Source organism: Taudactylus pleione, unplaced genomic scaffold (assembly GCF_031769625.1).
Source record: "Taudactylus pleione unplaced genomic scaffold, aTauple2 ptg000073l, whole genome shotgun sequence".
NCBI classification, from domain to species: domain Eukaryota; kingdom Metazoa; phylum Chordata; class Amphibia; order Anura; family Myobatrachidae; genus Taudactylus; species Taudactylus pleione.
The window spans coordinates 6641125-6663681 of record NW_028284475.1 but is presented as its reverse complement, the minus strand read 5'-3'; the positions used below and the strand labels follow the sequence as shown (position 1 = coordinate 6663681).

The window sequence follows — 22557 nt, the reverse complement described above, 5'->3', positions numbered from 1 at the left end:
GCCCTAAACATGGCCGCCACCGCAACTCTTAAAATCCCCCATCTCTGTTACGATCCACGGCAGTACCCCTCTTCCTCCAGTGGTGGTGCGCTTCCAATTTTGATTCCTGCAGTACCGTTTCTCACCAGTGGCGCTGCACTTCTGCTACTGCTACTAGCACTATGTGGCAGGGATGGCAATCAGTGTGGTTACCATCAATCGTTACCATCCATGGCAATACAGCAAGTGGCCATCGATTGTTAACAAATATGCAATGGATGACCATCAACTGTTCCACCAACCGATGGTCATCCCTGTTCTTTGACTGGCCCATGGGTTAATCAGAACATAAAGGCGGGACTTTGCAGTGGTCGGGGACAGAGCTATGCTTAAGGCGCACATCCACTACCCGATATTAATGAGAGATTGCGATATCCTAATCGTGCAATCTCTCATTAATTGTGCACTCCAATGTCGGAAATGGCCAGCGATGCGCGCTCCCGCTGGTCGTTTCCAACATCAATCGTTGGCTGAACATGCTGGTCAATCTGCCGGTAACTACAGATTGGGCATGTTCACAGATGATGGAGGGTGCTTGCACTGAATGACATATTGTTCAGTGTGGGCACTCAAGGAAACGGGAAAGACTGTACGATTACGACGATGTAATTGTACAGTCTTTCTGGACTCGGCAAGAGGATGTGCGGCTTAAGTGTCCCGGCACCTTGTAAAAAAAAAACCAAACAAACATTCGGTTATACTGTGCCATCGATGGTGGGAAACAATTTGGTTCTCCCTAATACCCCTTTTACACCGGAGCTAAAACCCGGGTTTTTGAAGGGTTAACCCGGGCAGCTCCCTGGTGTAAAAGGTGAGAGAGTTGGATCGCCGGGTCGAGTGACCCGGCAATTCAACCCAGGTAACTAGCAGGGTTTAAGACGGGCGTAGCCCATGAAACCCTGCTGTGAGAACAGCGCACTCCGGGTCAAGATTACCTGGAGTGCGCTGCTAGCCAGCCGATTTGTCCGGAGATGACGTCATCTCCAAGCGACCACTTTCACTCCGCAAAAGCCGGGTCTATGCAGACCCGACTGCGGTGTGAGCGGCGCTGACTCGGGAATATCCCGAGTCGGCGCCGGCAAAATTCCGGGTCTGATCCGGATAGGAACTTTGTTCCAACTCCGGGTCAGACCCAGAATTTAGGTGGAAAAGGGGTATTATTGATGGTAAAAGCAGTTGATATTGGCCATAAACAATCTATTTTTTATGACTCATCGATGGTCAATGGCCAACCCTACTCGGTGGTTTGTCTCTCTGCAGCTGGAGGCAGTTGGCTAATGAGCTGCACCTGTTCCTCCTTATTACCCAGCTTCTGTGAGCACTCATCAGTTTTAGTTACCTGAGACTGTCCAGCTCATGCTACTAGTGGAAGCTTCTCTGCTGCTCATTTCATGTTACCTGAATTCTGTTCTTGGCTCAGGTTGTTCAGAGACTGCTACAGCTCCATGCTGCTTCAGAGGCCAGTCTGCACCCTTGCAATCCATGCTTCTCCTGTGAGTATCTGTGGCTGTTCTTATTAGCACTTCTAATATTTGTTATGTATGGAACTTTTCCCTATTACCACTGTTTTTTGGTTTTTTTTGCATTCCCAGTCAAATCTTCTATCCAGTATATTGCATTTCAAGATAGTCTGCTACCTTGTATATTACAGTGCAAGCTATTCTGTCAAGTCTGCTAACCTGTTTTCCTGCATCACATGTATTTCTGCTCGGCTATCTAACCCCTAACTGCAGTCGTGTGTGTGTGTGTGTGTGTGTGTGTGTGTGTGTGTGTGTGTGTGTGTGTGTGTGTGTATATACACATATATATATATATATATATATATATATATATATATATATATATATAATGTCTTTATTAAACCAGCTTAATGACATGCACACTTTCCTTCGCATTCAAAAATTCTCAATATAAAAAACACTTTCCCAATAAGAATACTTATTAAACGTTCACATGTAATTCACTGATAAACTAATTACAACATACACCTCCAATGTTACTACTAAAAAAAAGATTTTCCACTAATATCTGTTCTAGTAACCAGTTGCATTTTTTAAAGCACACATAAAGAGATCACAGGTCTATAGACAATGTCCGATCTCATTTAGGATAAACTGAAACAGTTGGAGCTGCTTCACTTTTTAGCAGATAATTAATGTGTATCCATGTGAGGCTTTTATTATCCTTCCTTGATATTCACTGTTTCTGGAATATTGTATATGAGGTTTTAGTTCCAGCTAACACCATATGTTTCCTTTAAACTGCAGTTTTGTATAGATTGGTGAAAAAGAATGTCCGTTCTGCAATATCCCTAAGTACACAGCAAACCGTTCTGTTTATGGCTGAATATACAGACACAGTGACAATTGGATCCTTTTCAGTTGCAAGAATTTGCTTTAGATACAAATAATGTCCAGTTATGTTTATCGCTGACTACATACGCACAGTGGCAATAAAATCTCTTGTGCCAGATTTGATCGTATACTTTGTAAAAAAAAATAGATTGCATCCACAGATATATTGTATCAGCGATATACTGTATGTTTTTGCATGTATAAAACTGAATGCTTCGCATCCACCAGGTGTATGTATCAATGATATATACGTTCCAATGCATCAATTTAAAAAAAAATAATAATAATAAAATATATCTATATCTATATATATCTATATATATCTATATATATCTATATATATCTATATATATCTATATATATCTATATATATCTATATATATCTATATATATATATATATATATACACACACACAAATGGGATCATTAGTATAATTTCCCTGCATTGGTTATAAGGCAAAATGATCCCTATGGCTACATATATTTTCTGAAAAGTATCTGTGTTTTCATCAACAAGTAGATCTTACTAATGGCTTTGGGGCTCATTTACATTTGGAGGTGTCAGTTATAGGACACGCCTCTCAGATGCAGCAGTACACGCCCACTTTACCGCCACGCTCATATGTGCTGCTTTCACAATATCCCTGAAATGTTTTTTCAAAAGTAGGTAAGTATACCTCAGCCAGCCCCACCCAGGTCAGCAAATACCCACTGAAGTGTGAAGTCACTTATACACAGTGCTTCTCAGCCTGGCCCCAGTGGCTGCCAATCACTGCTGGTCGCACCCTCCACCCGGCAACTGCAGAGAGGAGAGAGAGAGATCTAGAGATATAAATAGAGAATATATTTTTTTTATTATTTAATTTATTATTATTTTTTTTATTCATGGCCATGATGGAATTTTTACCATAAAAAAAAAAAGAAAAAAATAAATAAATAATTATATATATATATATTATAGAGAGAGAGGTGGAAACGACCGGCACTCTAGGACAATAACTGTAACAACGGGCCCAGGTAAGGGACCTTACATTAGACAGCGTCTTTTGATTTTGTCATTTCTGTCCCGGAGTTCCGTCCACTACCGACATATATATATAATTTTTTTTTTTTTCCTAAATAATGGGGGTAAGGTGCAATCAGGGAGATTGCCAGGCTCGTCAGGGAGATTGCCACTATTTCAGGGAGTCTCTCTGACAATGAGGAAGAGTTGGCAAGGATGGACTGAGGAGCGCTGTGTGACCACAGTGAGCAGGTGGAGCGTGTGTGATTGTCTGTATTGTAAGGTGAACTATAGATGTGACCCACCCAACCAGGTCACATCTATATTTCAGATTAAAATATGCACCACGATCAGTAAAGAATACATACTGTTGAAGTTAGAGGACAAATTTGGTGCGCCAATATTTTTTTGTTCCTGTGGATTCATTTCTTTTATTAAAAGATAGGAAATATATTAATTTTGTTCAGTTAACAACAAAAGTATTGGTGTGGGGGGGGGGGGGCTCCAACATTTCTCGCACAGGGTACTAGTAAACCTGGAGCCGGCCCTGGTATGATGTGATCCACGATCCGACGGCCGACCTATCAGGCAGTCCCCACACACGGAGCGATCCGGTGCCGGATATGCCGTCCCCATAGACCTGCATGGAGTCCATCGCTTCTCCAGATCTCTTGTGCATGCGGACAGATCTGGAGGAGCAACGGACAACCCCACGGGAGCGCGCAGTAGACTATTATATGCCCACACACGGAACGATATAGCTGCGATATCGTTCCAATCCGTCGGATCGGCTGCTACATCGCTCCGCGTGTGGGAGCCGCTACACAACCGCCTAACGCTAACTTTTCTCTTATTCCTTTACTTTCTGCAATGGGCTTTCTCACCATGCGTTATACTGAGACTGACCCCACACAAGTGATAAATAGTCTACTTAAGTGTAAAGGTCTCATTTCCATACTTACCGTGGTCCTCTCTTCTGTTTCTTCTACGGCAGATTCTTTAATCCTGAATTCATAGAACATGCAGGTGTCATAGAACATACATATTATTCGCAAGGGGTGTATTTCTAATGGGTGCAGGGTGTGCGGTGCACACGGGCCCCTGGGTCCAGGGGGGCCTGCACCGCACACCCTGCACCCATAGTATACTTACCTCTCCGGAGTCCCACATCGGCGCGGGGGAGGGTGGCGCTGTAAAAAACGGCTGGAAAATGGCTGCCACGGCCATTTTCCCGGTGACTTGAACATGCGCTATAGACTCCGGGCACACTCTAGTGCCTAGAGTCTAAGTGCGGCGCTGGCCGCGCACAGCTCAGTGCACTGCCGATGCCAAAGGGAGAGGAGGGGGCCCGCGTTGCAGTATTTAAAATCGGGGCCGTAATTAGGGGTGTGCGAGTGGTGACACCACGCAGGGCTCTGTGGGTGGCAGTCACTGCCCATGCTTCTGGCTAGCTGGGTGCCGCAGCCGCTATGACTGGGGCAGTGCCGCCCGGAGCATTTTCCGGACGCACCAAACATGCACACGGCAGTCTGTACAGCTGATAAGATCGTGCTCCGGATACTGCCTGCAGTCAGTGCCTCACCCCCTCTGTGTGATGTAATGACATCATGCGTTCAGAGGGCAGGGTCGGCACAGTGTTAGGGCACTATTTAATAGTACACAGTATCTCTTTTTTTTTATATTTTATCTGATATTTCTTTACCAGTAAAATTGTTGACTACTGAAATATGAAATGCTTAGAAGAATAGTAACCGCAGTATTAGTGACTGAGGGCTTTTGGTCAGTCGTTTACAGCAAGTGTTATACGTCAGATGGTGACCACACACCTGAGTGAGACTGACTTCTACATTTCCATTACACAGAGGAAACTGCACACTAGTACCCAGCACAGAGTCTTATACATACATTGCAAAAATTAATTTCTTCTTCAGGGTCCATAAGGTCCACAGGAACTACCTGCTCAGGAATTCAGATGCACCATTTTGAACAGGGGACTGCTCTGGCAATCCCAAGCTTTTATTTTATGATTTTGTTTTAGTTTTACTATTACTGGGTTAGCAGTGCTGAGCGTCCTAAAAAGACGCATGTACTGCGACGACTCCTACCATGGCCGATGCCTGAACACCAGTAACGTCTCTGGTGATTTCGGTGGGTCACAGTGGCGCTTGGCCAGCAGCGACACTGGAGGCCTGGACTGCAGTCAGATGCACGGAGATGTCAGGTGAGGGGAATCGCGTGCGGCAGTCCTTGCTTCCAGCTCTTGAGACGCACCGGAAGCCGCTGCAGTGAAGGCCCGGCCGCTCCCTCTCATCCTCACTAGACCACCGTGACCTTATCTGGCGCCAGGGATTGCCAGTAGATTCCTCTACTGCCATGAGGCCAGCATACCCGGTAGGTTGATGCAGCTTAGGGGAGGTACTGTAGGCTCTCCTCCCCAGACGCAGGCGCTACGAAAAGTATTCCTGCATCTGGGTTGCTCCTCCTACCCACCTCTTGTATATGAGGCGCTCAGTCGACCATCCGTGCTCTGCTGAAGCTGCTGTTATCAGGATTGTTTCTCTCCCTGTATACCTCTCCCCTGGGTCAGGTATATAGTGCTCTACATCTTGCCAAACCACCAAGCCTTGGGTGTTGGTCAGTTGATTCAGAGCATTGTGCTAGCTGTTGTTTGCTACTGCCTCTTATTTCTGACTATCACTGTTTTTCTCCTCATCCCTCTGTACAGGGTGTGTGGTGTTTTCTGTGTACTTAACAAATACTGGTACTTGTGAAGACTATTGCATTGCATTTATTCCTTATACCTTACCTTTTATACATTGATATGTCAAAGGTTAAGGATAATCAGGAGGCTGAAGCTCCTTTGCTGGTGTCATGTAAATCCTGTTCAGCAGGCCTGTCTGCTCAGGATTTAAAACAGGATGGTTTGTGTGATCCCTGTCATAGCAGGCAGCTACCTCACCAATCCAGTGCACCAGCTCCTGTACAAGAGCCATCCTGGGCATCCTCTTTGTTTCAGGTTATGTCGCATTTAGCGGACCGTGCAGCAGCTCTGCTGCTGCCTCCCACTATGGGGTTCCCGCAGCAGTTACATCCTGCTATCTATATGCCCCCATGCATCCTTTCTGGATGGATGCCTATGCTCACTCAAGTCAGAGTATGGTTCGACCATCTACCGCTGCTCAGCAAGTAGTGCAGGAGGATAGAACAGCTACTGTTAAACCTAGGCATAACCGAATCCCCAGGCTGCACCTGATGGGATACTCCTAATACTTCATTAGATGATGATACACATGGTTCCTCTTCTGGGTCTCTCTCGGCTGGGGAAGACCATCAATTCTCTGTGGATGTCCCTTCTCTGGTGAGAGCAGTTAGATCCATCCTTAGTATAGGGGAAGAGGAGGTTCAGGCTAGATCTAAGATCCAAGTCTTTAGGCATCAAAAAGGGGTAAAGGATTACTTTCCTCAGTCTGAGCAGCTTACGGGCCTCGTGGCTGAAGCATGGAGCACTCCCGATAACTTTCTTGTAGCATGAAAACGTTTAACATCTTTGTACTCTTTCACCTGGTGAATGTACCAAGTGGGAAGTCCCTCCGGCTGTTGATGCTCATGTGACATGATTAATCAAGAACTTTACATTACTGATTTCATCTGCATCCTAACTTAAGGATGTTACAGATAGGAAACATGAAACATGTTTGAAATTATTTTTTTCATTGTCTGGATCTATTACCTGGTCGGCTATGGCCGTAGACTGGGTATCCAAGGAGATGGAGGAATAGGCAAAAACTCTGGAAGTCCGCATGCCACAGGCTACCAGAGAACAACTCCTATCTCTCCCAAATGCAGGAAGTAGCTGTTTATGTGGGAGAAGCGGTTATTGACGCAGGACTTCTGGTTTCTAGAGTATCGGCGACTTTGGTTATGGCTCGCAGAACTTTTTGGTTAAGATCCCGGAAGGCAGATATGGGATCTAAGAGATCCCTACAATCCTTGCCTTTTGCTGGAAAAATTTTGTTTGGTCCAGAATTGGATAACATAGTAGCTACCTTTGGCAGCAGCAAAATCTGCAGGATTGCCATCTGAGACTACCTCTAAAATAGGCAGTCTTCATTTCGGACCTTTCGCCTGAAAGGAAGGGCAAAGAGACAGTCCTTATCCAGACAAAATAATTCCCGCAGGAAGGCCAGATCGCAGATTAAGAAAGCATGGTCGGCCAGGTGTCCAGCTTCCAAGGCACACGGTAAGCCATCTGCCTGATGGGGTGGCCCTCCCCCTGTGGGCTCTCAGGGTGGGAGGCGACTTCTTCAGTTTTCCTATTCCTGGCATCAGACAACAATGGAGGCTTGGGTTCGAGAAGTGGTTTCTCAAGGATATGCCCTCACATTTCAGAGGCATCCCCCTCCAGAAGTTTTTTTTTTTTTTTTTTTTTTTTTTTGTACAGCTCCTCCATCAGATCCGGTCAAGGCCCTGGCCCTTCAGGAAGCTATTTGTGCCCTGTTGGTTGCAGGAGCAATAATCCCCATTCCTCTGGCCCAACAGGGAAGGGGTTATTATTCAAATGAATTTTTGATTCAGAAGCCAATTGGGTCTCATCGCCCTGTTCTGAATCTGAAATCTCGCAACAGGTTTATCCATATGCCCGAGTTCTGTATGGAAAGCCTACAGTCAATTATGCTGGCAATGGAGCCTGGCGATTTCATGGTTTCCCTGGACATACAGGATGCATATCTGCATGTGCCTATTGCCAAAGGTTTTTGTGGTTTGCTGTTCATCAGCAACATTACCAGTTTCAGGCTGTGCCCTTTGGTCTGTCCACAGCTCCTCAGGTGTTTTTACCAAGATAATAGCAGTCATGACAGCTCATCTCAGATGACAAGGAGTCAAGATACTGCCTTACTTGGATGACCAAAAATACACAGCGCTGCTATATATTCAAAACTTTATATTATGAATATGAAAGGGGTATACACATAAAAATACTCCCGGGACTGTAATACAATAAATAAATATAACAATCTATAAATACACCAGACAAAACTTTGCAACTATATCACCTTTTGCTACAGCATTGTGTACAATCTCTAGAAGGGTAATGTATCCACGAGATAGCTGATAAATGTAACAAATGCAACTAAAAGTACATGGATCACTGATTATGAAGAAGTGAAAAGTCAATAATGATTACTGAGTCAGTTCCTCATAACCAGCCATAGTGCAAGTATATAATTGGTAGAGATTCTCAAAAGCGTGTCTGTCAGTCTCTAAGCACTAATGGGTCATCCAGAGTGGTGAACCGTGTGCCGGCACAGTGAGGTATAATTGCCGTCAGGAAGCTCGATGCCTAGTTAAATAGAGAGGGTGTCCTGCAGCGTGGTGCTCACAGGGACCAGTGTAGCAGACGTCTGCCTTCTATCCCTGTCGGGGCTTCCGTGTGGCGCGCTCACCTCCAGGTGATTCTGCTGCTCCAAGGTGCACGGTCACGGGAACAGATGGAAAACAGGTATAGGCATTAGGAGATGATAGAATAATCTGGTAGCTAGCACCAATGGAAATGGCAATCACCGGTACAATGGTAACTGGTGTAAAAATATCCGTAAGCTTCAACGCGTTTCTCTGCACACGGCAGCTTGAAAAAGCTGTCTTATCAATCCATTTTTTGTCTGATGTATTTATAAATTGTTGTTTTCTTATTTAATTTTATTTTATGTGGTTTGAGCCCTTCGTATCTATGTGGAGCGTACCACTTCCATCAGGAGATCAGATGCGCTTTTTGCATTATATGGTTTTCACAAGCGGGGCTGGCTAGCTAATAAACAGACTTTGGCTCGCTGGCTGCGTATGACTATTTCTCAGGTCTATACACAGGTGATCTCCCTGTCCCTAACACGGTGATAGCACATTTGACTCGGTCTGTGGGACCATCATGGGCGTTTAGGCATGGCACCTCTGTGGAAAAGTTGTGCAAGGCGGCCACTTGGTCTTCTGTCCACACTTTTTCATGAAATTTTATGCATTTGATACTTTTGCCTCCCAGGATGCTTCCTTTGGGCGGCGGTTACTCCTCTCTGCTCAGGAGTGTGTCCACCCTTAAGGGAACTGCTTTATGACATCCCCCAAGGTAGATCCTGTAGACCCTATGGACCCCGAAGAAGAAAATAAGAAGAGTTATGGTAGCCTTGTTGGCTCTTTTTGTTCGAGGTCCACAGGGTGCCCACCCTGACGCATCAGGCCTCAGTTGGGATCTGTTGCTGCATGTCACTGATTCACTCATCTTTGAGTGTTTCTAGTGTAAGTTGTACTTCCTTCTCCACTTTCCTTCTCCTGCCATTTAGGCTTGTTTACAAACTGAATGCCTGTGGCTGGGGCCTCGGTACATAGGGAATGGAGGAGGACCAGTGCATTCTGGGAGCTGAAGCTTTGACTTTTTGGTGCTTTGATCTCTCCAACTGCATTACCCCCCAAAGGTAATTCCTGTGGACCCTATGGACCTCAAAGAAAGTTAGCAAAGGTGAGTCTACCATAACTCTTATTTTCTAAATTATACAAAAGAATATCCACTAAATATTGTACTGATATGAAAAGGAAAAAATTAGTAATGCAAAAAGTTCTGTACACATGACACAAACATCGCAAAAGATATAGAAATAAATATAGAACCGGAGGTGCACCACCAACCCAATGTGTGTCTATATACTGATTCTTTAATATTGCCCCTTTAATATAATAAATAATATTGTACTCCATAAAATGAAACCCTTTTTCCACTAAGAAATTACCAAACTAATATCTCCCGACCCTCATAAGCGAATGATCAATGTAACAGTTTGAGCAATCTTTCAATACATAATTGCCTTTACTATTAATGTACGGTAATTCCCCTTACAGTAATGTATGGTGATTCCCCATAATGTGTACCATATGGTGATTTTCCATAGGCCAGATAGATGCGTCACTTTTACATGAATTTTGTGTCAGTTTGGTCAAAATATATTAATGGGAAACGATTGTTTATTAAGAGAACAATATTTATTAATTTATATTAATGGGGGAATATTAAGTAAATATTAAATAAGAAAATGCTTCCCCATAATTAAAAAAAAAAAAATTGTCAATGTAAATGAACAACCACTTAATATTGCCCCTTTAATATAAAAAATATTGCACTCTTAATAAAACTCTGCAATAATTTTTCCAACTAATTTATTAATAAACTGATATCTCCCTCAAAAGAGAATGATCAATGTAAGTGTTTGACTTTTTCAATAAATATTAATTGCCTTTATTAGTGTATTGTAATTTCCTTCCCTCTGATTGGCCAGATAGATGCATCAATTTTACATCGATTTTCTGTCGCTTTGGTCAAAATTCCATTATAGAACCCCCCTATCAAAAATGTTATAAAACCGATGCACAATGATGGCGATTCACAAAATCCCATCCAGTCTGCTGAATAGTAAATATTGCGGTTTGGTGCTTCAATTTCCCAGCGATGTGCAGGGATTTCAAAACCCCCATAATAAAACTGACACTTAGTAAATTTACCTCTTTGAGTTCAACTGAATCTGAAATCTAATCTAATATAATATTGCATTCTTAATAAAAATAAAAAAATTCTAATCTGAATTTTCACTGTTCATGAAGAGAGAAATGTTCAAGCCCAGTAGCTAAAATTTCAAATACAGGGCTATGAGACAGTTTTTGATGTATTCTATATACAAATACAGGGTAGTATAAATTTTTTTAGCAGATTTAAATATTCATGTAATGTTTTTTTTTTTTTTGTTTTTGTTTTTTTTTTACACATACATTTCGGTTTGAACAGCTTGTTGAGGTTTGGCTGCATTGCCGATCACCACAGTCACACCCATTGTAGTCTTGTATTAGACAGTAAATTACATGTCTAACAAAAAATCCACCAAAGAACTGAAGTCAGCCGTCCGCTTGTGACGCCTCTAGTGACACCAAAATAGATTCTCACAAGCATAAAGTTTCCAAAATGTAGCTTGTGTTATGTAAGGCACCCTGAATCTGTGCCGAATACACAACACTAGTGAGAAATACACTGACCTAAACTATATAGGAGGAGATTTATCAAATCTTGGAGATTCTAACAGTCATTTTCTAGCACAGCCTGTAACATGACGGTCAGAAGCTGATTGGTTACTACACTAAAAGGTCTATTTACTAAGCAGTGTTGGGAGACAGTAAAATGAGATAAGGTACCAGCCAATGAGCTCCTAACTGCCATGTCACAGGCTGTGTTTGAAAAATGACAGTTGGGAGCTGATTGGCTGGCACCTTATCGCTTTTCACTTTGTCTACTAACACTGCTTAGTAAATAGACCCCTATCTCTCTCTGAAACTGAAGACTTTATAAAAAGAACTTGGAATATTTAGGGATTATGGGCCTGATTCAGACCCACTCGCGAGCGGCTGTCCGCTCGCAAGTGGGTTGATGGTCTGCACTGTGCATGCACACGACGGAGGGAGCTCCGTCGTGCGCATGCGCGAGACGCGAAGAGCGAAGGACTTTCCTTCGCTCCGATCCGAGGGGGCGTGCTGTCGATGTTGATTGACAGCACGCCCCCTTTGGTGGGCGTGCCGGGGGCGTGCCTGCCAGACGGAGGCGTTCCCAAGGGAACGCCTACCGTCAGAAGCCGGCCCCACTGACATCACTAGTGATGTCAGTGGGAGTGATTTTGGCTCTGATAGAGCCAAAACCACTCCTGGCCTTGCGGTTGAGAAACTCAACCGCAGGCTTCTGCTCGCAGTGGCGATGGTCAAGACCATCGCGACCATCATCCTGCACGCTCGTATATGCTGTGGGTGGTGACCCACAGCTATACGAGCGTCCAGGAGGACACTCCATATTAATGGAGGTGGGCCCTGATTCAGAGCGAGCGCTCTGGTCAGAGCGTCCGGCTCTGAATCAGGGCCAATGCACTTTTGTTAACAAGTACAGACAAGCTAAAGATGTGTTAATTATATGTTTTTTTTTTTTCTACTTTAACACAGTACTGTTATATTTGAAGTGAACCAATGTTCTCTAAGGAAGTTAAACAGGGAGATATTAACATCTGTAATGAAAGGAAAGAGAGAATTCCTACGGTCATCATGTCCGGAGTATCGATTCCTACCTATCTATACCTTCTAACAATCGATTCCTGCCTATACCTTCTAAAATTGTCGCAATTCAGCGTAATGAGTCGTACAAGAAATAAATGCCTTCAGACTTTGAATGTGGTTCCAAAGCGCAAAAAGATATTATTCAATAAAAACAGATGGTTACACACTGTGATCTAAATACAATTAGCGCAAATAAATCATACAGGCCCAAGGTACAGTTGTTAAATACGCACACGCTCTGGGCCCAGATACCGGCTTCAGCATTAGAAACCTCCGTCAACAGCACAGCAAGAAGACTCAACACTGGGGTCAGAGAGCGCTTATGTATACTCTTGCAGGGATAGGCAATACAATAGACAAGTTTGACATTCCATTGGTGGTTCTTTAAAGGTGCTTTTGTTACAGGATAGTTCATATTCATAGGTCAATTCAAATAGACACAAACAGCCTCCAACCACCCTTTGTGTCCTTTTTTCCCGCTGCATGCTAATCTAAGCTGCTAACATTACAGAGTACATTTTAATGTTTTAACTCTCTATAGTCCACAGTTTGCAGACGCATGTTCCGATCTTCTCACCGATGATACTGGAAATCTGTTGAGACACAGTGGATCAGTACAACACCAAACACTGTCTGCTTACCATGTACTAAACCTTAGATATCACATCTTTATTTCGCAACATTAATTACTGCATAAACCTTGAATATTACATTTTAATACTAGAGAACCTTTTATGTAAGTGTGTAAGTATTGGGGAATTGGGGAAAGACGCTAGATAGCGCTGTGCGACTATGTCTTTTGTGGAGTACATTATGGTACGTGTTTTGTAGGGATAATCATTTTTATATGTTTTAGTGACTGTATTTACATGGTGAGGACTTGTAACTTCTTTCTATTGAGTGGGAATCGCACGATGCTAAATAATAGCATCACCGTATGTACTTATAATGGCGAGTTTCACTAAAATGGCACTGGGCGGCCAGTCGCAAAATGGCGTCTCATTGCCATTCGCAAAATGGCATCGCGCAGATCTAATTTTAAACCGATCCTGTCTCAGCCAATTATCTGGCTTCGACAGGAGTTAGAAGGGGCTGCGTGCCGTCATGGTCGCCCATGTGGCTGCTATGGCAGTGTGGGAGGGGTGGAATGATCCAGTCTGGAACCCAGCACTATGATGGAATCGGAATGTTATATACAGTAGAATCTCTTCCTGAAACTCATTCTCCAAAAAGGTCCTGAGAACTAGAGTGGAAGAAAGTGAATAATTGTTGCTGTTGTGGGAGAATGATACATGCAGAAATGATCACCAATTTCCTTCTGGTCACTGAGAGGAGCGCTGCAAAACAATTTTATTTAAATTAAAAACAAAGAGATGAACCAGGGGCAGTGTGGGAGAAGGATTGGGGTAATCCGGAAATATCAATTGCAAAAAAAAAAAAAAAAAATGCACAGAGCTCCAAGTTCCCTAAAAATGGCTAATTCAGAAAACCCTCTGTCACAAGCAAGATTCATGAATCCAACACACAAAAACTGTGTACTCCTAGTAATACCATTATTGCCTGACACTACAGATAACGCAGAAGGGACTCACATACTTGCAGCTAGTTTACAGGATATTACCATACTGCAGCGATGAGCCGCTCGGATTTGCCAAAAACTGAACACACCTGAACTTTGGGATTCTGAGTAGAACAGAGTCCCTGCTCAGGTTTTTCCGTGGTTTCGGAACTCTGATCTAAGAACCAAATCTGGGGTTATGGATTGTATGTAACCATGTCCAAATTACTTCATTTTAGCTGTTTTTATAAATTTTAAAGAAAACTGAAACCCGAACCAAAACACTTGAGGGTGGTTATACCAAAACCCAAAAAACGGGGGATCGCGCACATATCTAGTAAACTGTAACTGACTCTACTCTTTTGGGGGCCTATTCATCAACATTTGAATGGCCTGGTAAACATGTGGAACTGCTACTTTCCACATAGTTAAGGTAAAGGACCATTCATCATCAGGAGTCCGAATAGGGCCACCTGATATTCAGTAAACTCCGAAAACTTAGTTTTCTGAGTTTGCCTGCTAGTTCTTCAGTTGGCGCTTGTTCTTGTAGCCCCGCTCTCTCATATGGGAAGGAGTTCCGGGGCTGTGAAGAGGGATTTGAGTGGATCCCTCCGCCGCCTCCTCACTGCCTCCCCGATGACTTTGCACATGCGTGACTTCAGGTCACACATGCACAGGAGCCGGTGACAGGACAGGTCTGTAATGCAGCTACTTCTGCAGCAGTGCTAATAATTGTGGGGTCGGCTGCTTTTCAGAACTGTCCCCGCACCGGAGCAATGATGAATTGCTCCGGTGATAAGTATCCCCTATGGCTCCCTATGATGAGTAGTCTCCTTGAAGTGAGAGATAATCTGGTATTAAACTAACACAGGACTGTTTTCTAGCACCCAATATTGTAGCGTAGGATTTTCCGTCTATACTGTATTGAACGCTGTGAAATAAATAAAATAAAACAGACAATGTAATCCTGCCTGACTGCTTGAGTTTGGGTTACTATGACAGTAGGGTGACAATGCACATGGTGTCCCCTGGGAAAAATGGCAATCAGCACCAGCTTATGCTACTATAGCAGAGAGATCCACAGCTTGGAGTCGCTAGTCATACAATAATACAGCTGTTGGCGGGTCACTATTAGGCAGTATTCCTAGAGGAATCGGGCTCGTAAAACCACCACCCATGGCAATCATGCCTCATGTTAAATAGCACTGCAGCTATAATAATGATTGAAAGTGTTGAAATCATTAATTATGTCTGTGGGATAGCAAGTGCTTAGGCATGCTGGCACTACAAGTGTAACCTGATGCTTCTGGAAGTTGCTGGCTCTTGTAGAACTATAAGCACCAGCATAACCTTGCAAACATGACCGGCTGGGAAATGCAGTTCACAAACTTATCTAATAAAAAAATAGACACTTTTTTTTTTATTTATTAAAATAAAGATACCCCAAACCCTTTCTTACCATTCCATTAGACTGCCTATAGCGGCAATGATCAATTTATAAAAGTTAGACATCATCCAATAAAACGAATTATAATATAATTTTGTTGCTTATACTGACAGTGAGCCCTTATTTTGCAATTGTAAAAATGTTTGTGGGAGTAACACTGGTGCCAACATATTTACTAAGTGTTAGACTAGACAAGAGGAAATAATTAGTGTCTACATACAGAGCTGAGACCGTTATCCGGTACACACTGTGTAGTCACCATGTCCGTCCTGACATTCATCATCCTAATCTGTAAGTGCAGAAACTTTCTTTTGTTTTATTTTAGCCACTGACTACATTTAAGTGAAAATCAGTAATTTAGTGATGGAGTCAAAATGAGTGTTTTTTTATTTTTTTTTATTTAGTTATTTAAATATTGGTGTGGATTTATGAACTTCACAGTGTAATGAGACCATTTTGGAAATTCTCTTACATATTAATTCTAAAAAAAAATTGCAAATCTTTAAACATTTAACGACTGGTGTCGGGTAATACATAGTTTTACACTGGGGGCATTAAAAAAAAAAAAAAAAAAACTGGTGACTAACCAAATTTTGTCTCTTTACCTTTTGGTGTCTATATACAGGCAACATACATTAAATCTCTCCAGGATTATTGTACAATTCAATTTTAAGGTGCATAATTCTATATTTGAAATGATGCTTATTTTACAGTAATTCACACACACTAATGATAGCAATTCTGTTTGACATTTTTCACAACTATTTTAATGTTATTTTCTGTGATTAAAACACCCACATAGTTTCCAAACACACACTGTTCAATACACCTTCATTTAGTTGTTTGGTTTTCCTTGTGTCCACTGTTTTTTAGTTATACTTTTATGAATGTATTATATATAGGGGGTTAACATATATCAGTTAGTCCATGGATATCTATAAAACCTGAACTGTTAGGGAACCTTGAGGATTGTGTTTGGGAGCCTCTGAGTTAGACACTTGCTTTGCATTATGTGATTGGATAGAACAATGCAGAGTATGTGACTTATTAGTCTCTAAACCTTTATGTTCTTTAGAAGCCTATAATAAAAAGCTTCCTATTTTCTTTCTGTGAAAAAAACCAAAACATTTCACCTATCCTTATGCAAAATAATAACACTTTCTCTGTACATTAAGGACACCTCAATCTGCGTTGATCTGTCCATCTACATTTAAAAAAAAAAAATTCAGGTTCGTTACACAAGAATTGAAAATATTTAGGAAAATGTAGATTCTTTATTGTCAGGGAATCCAGGCATTTGACATATGTCTGCAATTCTGGACAGCGGCTGTAACCAGACTTTGAACATGTTAATGCGTTAATAGTTATGTCTTTGTGCAATTAGTTGCACCACCCAATGAGACTATATTACTGGCCTAGGACAGTGCGGATATTCTCGCAAACGACAAGGCATCAATTCACATTTTTTTTATAGATTTAATATTGTGGAACAACAGAAACACATCCCTGTCCTCCACCACGTAACTGACCCCAAGGGTGACCTATAAGCACAATGTACTCGCTTTAGTGATTGTTTCAGAATCTTATACCAATAATACAATTTTGGCCTAGGGGTGTCCTAAACAATGCTGATACTCCAGGGTGCCGTGATTCAAGGAAGTTTGGGAACTTTTGGTCTAGTCAGAAGTGGGCGAGTCAGAGACTGTAGGTAACGTCCATGCCATGGCATCCATCAGAGATGGATCTGGCATATGATTTGGGGTCCTGCCACTTTAACCACTTCATTAAATTGTATACAATGTGCATATTTTTACCTTTTTGGTGTTTTTATATTTGAATATATATAAAAAAATTTTTTTAATTTGGTAAGTGTATATATATTTTTTTTATTTGGTATGTGTGTATATATATATATATCTCAATGAATATTTATAATATATATATTTTTTTTTTATTTGGTATGTGTGTGTATATGTATATATATGTGTGTGTGTGTATATATATATATATATATATATATATATATATATATATATATATATATATATATATATATATTATAAATAGTCATTGAGATTTATTTTAGTTTAATGGATATTTTAACCAAATATATTGCACATTAATTAGCCCTTATCGGCTCTTTACATTGTTTTTTTATTTGGTAAGTTGTTTATAGTGTACGAAGTTCTGTACTTAGAATTAGTATTTTGTCTTCTAGAAATTGGTATACAGTTGCAGATTAGGCATAATGTGTGGCACGGGTCACTTGCCTTGTTACCTAGATGGCGTACTTCTTCCTAAATCTGTTGTCTTAATTTGCTAATAGTGTATTAAGTACATAGGATTAGTATATTATTGTCACAAAATAATTGGCATGAAATATTAGATTGACATATATTTTAAGAAACGCACAAGGCGTGGCTAAGTCAGTCCGTGGCGTGCCACATGGGGCTATTTTGCGCAATGTGAGGGTAGGTGTATGAGGACACACATGTACTGTACTCTGCTGCACATTCAAGCAAAGCCCAGGCACACTGATCACCCTGACTACCTCCAGACCATGGATCGTGTGGCTGGGCAGCAATGTGCCCTTAGTAAAATAACATCAGGGCCAGATTAAGGTTTGTGGGGGCAACTAACTTGTGGTGGTCCCTACCTATAAAATTGGCAATTAGATATGCTGTTGATGCTATTAAAAAAGCATAATGTGTAAATACGCACAGCACCACAAATGGTATCGGTATGTAATGCCGCCAGATGTATTCCCGGAGGACCAAATACTGATGCCGGAAACCCTAACAGTGAAGATCCCGACTAGGGCTGGTAAGTACCCTAACCCTCCCTTAGTGGTGCCTAACCCTAACTTATCCGGGGGGTGCCTAACCCTAACCCTGCCCCAGTGGTGCCTAACCCTACATCCCCCTCCCTGTACCCTAAACCTAACCCTCCCGGGGGGGGGGGACCTGACCCTAACCCCCCACCCCCATGGCTAATTGCTAGAAAGCCCCGGCTTACCATAATCGGACATCAGGATTTTGGTGTCGTGCTAAAGATAGGCAAACTGATTTAGATGCCTATCTTTAGTCCCTGGTCAGGCTTCCACAGTCAGGGTTCCAGATGGCGGTATATTAGCCGTACCCACTACAAATGTGTTAAACACACACACACACACACACACTGTACTGCCTCCACTTCACATTATGCCCCCAAGACTGGTGACTTAGCGGTGTGGGGGCCCCCGGGGAGACCATCCCACCTGCCCTGTTTATCCTGCATTGAGTAATATGTGCCTTTTTAGTTTCTGATACTTAATGACCGCCATCCTTGTCAATGCAACATGACAGTTCTGGGGGTTCCCTACACATTTACAGGAGCTAGACCGATTAATTAGCGGATATTTGTGAAATTCTACTGAATTTCCAAATTATCTATATCCATTTGCCTATCAAATATACTGTAGTCATGGTATATATTCCCCACACGTTCGGCCGCAAGTACAGTACCTGCGTGTATTCAGAGAGACAAAAAGGGTGGTCATGTGCTCCAATTAGGCCAATCAAATGATACATATTTTACTGCACTGTGATATTTTTTTTATGTGAAATTTATTTAAAACTTTTTTTTCTTTTTCATCTTTTAGCCTTAATGATGAAGAGTTCAGGTAAGTAAATGAATTAAACCAGCAATGAGCAGTTGTGTTAAGTAATGAGCAAAATATCCATGTGTTATGCTGGATACACACTGAGACGATGGATCGGTCAGCAATAAGCTATAGACACTTACCAATCGACCGCCCTATGTGCCTGGGCTGGCATTACACCTGGGCAGGAAAATTTAAATGCCCGTCCAATTTTGATGTCAGTGTTGGCAGTCCCTGCAGCCGGTGTACACGTGCAGATACACCAATATTCTTTTCGGATTTATCGGCATCGGCTGTACCTGCAGGGCTAACCTGATTGGTCTGTAAACGATGAGTGTGTACCCAGCATTAGATTGGATGTTCCTTTAAATACAGTAGCACTAGTATTGTATAAGTCACATCATTAGCGGCGAAAATCGGGCAAAAAACAGTTGAAAACGGAAGGTGCAAAAATAAAATAGGTTAAAAAGTCAGGAAATTGCGTCTCTACTACAAAAAATGGCTGACGTACATCGGAAAATATACAAGTGTATTATTGGCCGTAATGCATATTTGCTAAGCCCTGCCCCCGTCATTAAGCTCCGCCCCCGCGACCGCAGACCCCCAGTAGTAACTTTAGTTGAAACTAAAATAATGTGAAAAGGGTGTGAAAACACCCTTTTTCACTTTATTTTAGTAAAACATAATGTTAATAAATAGACCCCAATACGTTAAACCCATTTTCACATTTTTTTTAGATTTTCTCTTAAATGTGAAAGTTGCTTAATTTGATGTGAAAAACGACCGGTCAAACATTCTTTTTAGGTTAATTTATCATTGGGGGGGGTGTCCAAAGGGTTTAGAAACAAATCCCCACATTTTTAGTCAAAAATGGGGATTTTGCTTTTTTTTTTTTTTTTTACGCTTGGTTTGAAGTGGAGAAGACTTTTCGACTGTTTTTTTTTTGTGAAAATCGTCAGTTTTTGCAGTTTTTCTTTTGTGAAAATGAGCCAATTTTGGCTGCCGTAGTGAAAATGGGTGATTTTGCAGATAATGGAATCTGCCCTAAAGGGGTAATCAAATTAGTCGTGGGGGTTTACCCTGCAACTTATTACCTGCGCTGTGTGATGTGGAGGTAAATCAGGGGTTAGCACGCAGCCCCTGAAGCTGTGAGGAAAAGTCTGCCTGGGGGAACTGGTGCGTGGGGCTAACCCCGCTAACTGAAATGCTGGTAATTTGCCTGCAGCTAATTGGATTCCTCCTTCAGGATAGTTTTAGTTACGTTTCTAAAAATGAAAAGTGGAGGTGGTGCCTGTAGCAGCCAATCAGAATGTAGCTGTCATTTCTCTATTGCATTCTAGAAAATGATAGACAGAATCTGATTGGTTGCTATGGGCAACATCTATACTTGCCTGTTACAGAAGCTGTAGTAAATCTGCCCCCAAAAGCTGAAGTGCGCTTACACCGAACAGGTAGCCAATGACTCCACCATAGGACATAATTAGAAGGCATAGCTTCATTTATCAGATCATAGCATCAAACTCCAATAACATCATGATGGCGTCCCAAATTATTATTATTATAACACATAAATTCACGATTGACCTGATTAGAATCTCACATTGTATGATTGTACCCAGTAACTAGAGATGAGCGATGGCTTTACTCAGATCTTCCCGCCAAGTTCGGGTCTCAGAACTAGGTAAAACGTCACCTTTCACTGATATCGCGGCCCAGACGGTTTGACTCGTTCTGAGATCCGAACTTGGCGGGAAGATCTGAACCAAAACGCAACCGCTCATCTCCTGTGCATCGCTGGTCTGTGACCAACGCCTCCAAATCAGTCACATGACCTGAATCAATCCAAACATCTGTATAAACGGGTGCCGGACTATAGATAGACAGTAAAAAGGTTGACAATGTCTAGATGGACACCAGATATTAGACAGTCAATAGGTCGACTGGGACAAAAGGTCTACACACTAAAGGTCGATCTGCAAGAAGGTCGACAGGTACAAATGGTCGTAGGAGAGAGGGTTAGGCACTAGAAGGGACAGTTAGGGTTAGGCACCAAGGGGGGGGTTAGGGTGAAGATTAGGTTTAAATTTAAAAAAAAAAGAAAAAGTGCTCATTATTTTTTGTGTTGACCTTTTAAACCTGTCGACCTTCTTACATGACTACATTTAGTGTCGACCTTTTTACCCTGTCGACCTTTTGTCCCAGTCGACCTATTCATAGGCAAACGCCTGGAAACCCCCCTTCCCAGCCCACACCATGACTACAATAGAAATAAATTAGAATTTTACAAGTGCTGCATGTTAAGGCCCCATACATCAGAGCTTGATTGCAGCAATTGTGCAATTTGCAATCAATTGTGTATAAAAATCTTTCCCTTTTTCAATAGATTGCAGAATTGCCACAATCACAATACACAATCGATTGCAAATTGCATGATTGCTGCAATCAATCTCTGATGTATGAGGGCCTTAATTCTCACTATCACAAATGACGTAATTAGCACTACCTGTGGATCTTTTAACATGTATCAGCCAGTAATAAATAACCTGTGCATCAACTAGGAGATCTGGAAAACATTCACTGTTAGGGATGTGCTGCTATAGAGCCCAATATGTACATATATGTCCAGGGGAGTGCTAGGTTGCTCCCAGACTCTCCCTTGCTCTAATACTCTGGAATGGTGCCCACAACTAAAATAAATACTTTCAGCTTAGGCAGGATGGCCCTACTGCCACATTTACTGGCTTATTGTGATTGCTGGTCCTGTATATGCTGGAATTATGACACACAATAAATTTTTTATGACTCATATTAAAGCTGGTTAAGTACTAGTTCTACCCTCTTCATGGACTGGCCACACTCATTCTAAAATCAGGCATTTGGAAACCCCCCTCTAGAAATCCTGCGTTTGCCACTGCTATTGACTGTTCAACATCTGGTGTCTATCTAGACATTGTCTACCTTTTTTACGGTCTATCTGTTAATCCACACCTGTTTAAACATTAATACTGATTGTTACTATACAAAATATGTATAGAATACCAACTTATCAGTCATTTACAGTAAATTTGACAGATTATTACACCATGTTACACAATCAGTTGGAGACAATCTGGCCAGTCTCTCCAAGTGGGTCTGACCCCTAATACTCCCATCATATTTGAGCCCATTTGTTAAAAATCACATTTGCTATACGATCTGGGCACAATATTAACGCCCATAATCGTATTGCGAAATGCGCTCATACCCCCCGGGGGGAATGAAAGGAGCCCATCCCTGTGATGTGCCGGCCGTGTCAGGGTCTTTCCTGTCTCCCTAGCAGTGGGAACCATTAGCACATGCATTATGGAGACAGGTCAGACATTACAGGATTATTATATAGCTGTCATAGTT

The 22557-nt window shown here is 42.0% G+C and overlaps 1 protein-coding gene across 1 annotated transcript in view; it reads left to right on the top strand.

The window, feature by feature from the left end:
- The first annotated feature begins 1352 nt into the window (after window positions 1-1352).
- Window positions 1353-22557, top strand: part of LOC148532592 (basement membrane-specific heparan sulfate proteoglycan core protein-like) — a 114732-nt gene continuing 93527 nt past the window's right edge. Inside the window, 3 exon segments of the mRNA XM_088467519.1 lie at window positions 1353-1532; window positions 3355-3410; window positions 19168-19188. Of these exon segments, the coding sequence (XP_088323645.1) occupies window positions 1396-1532; window positions 3355-3410; window positions 19168-19188 (214 nt within the window). The 5' untranslated portion in view covers window positions 1353-1395.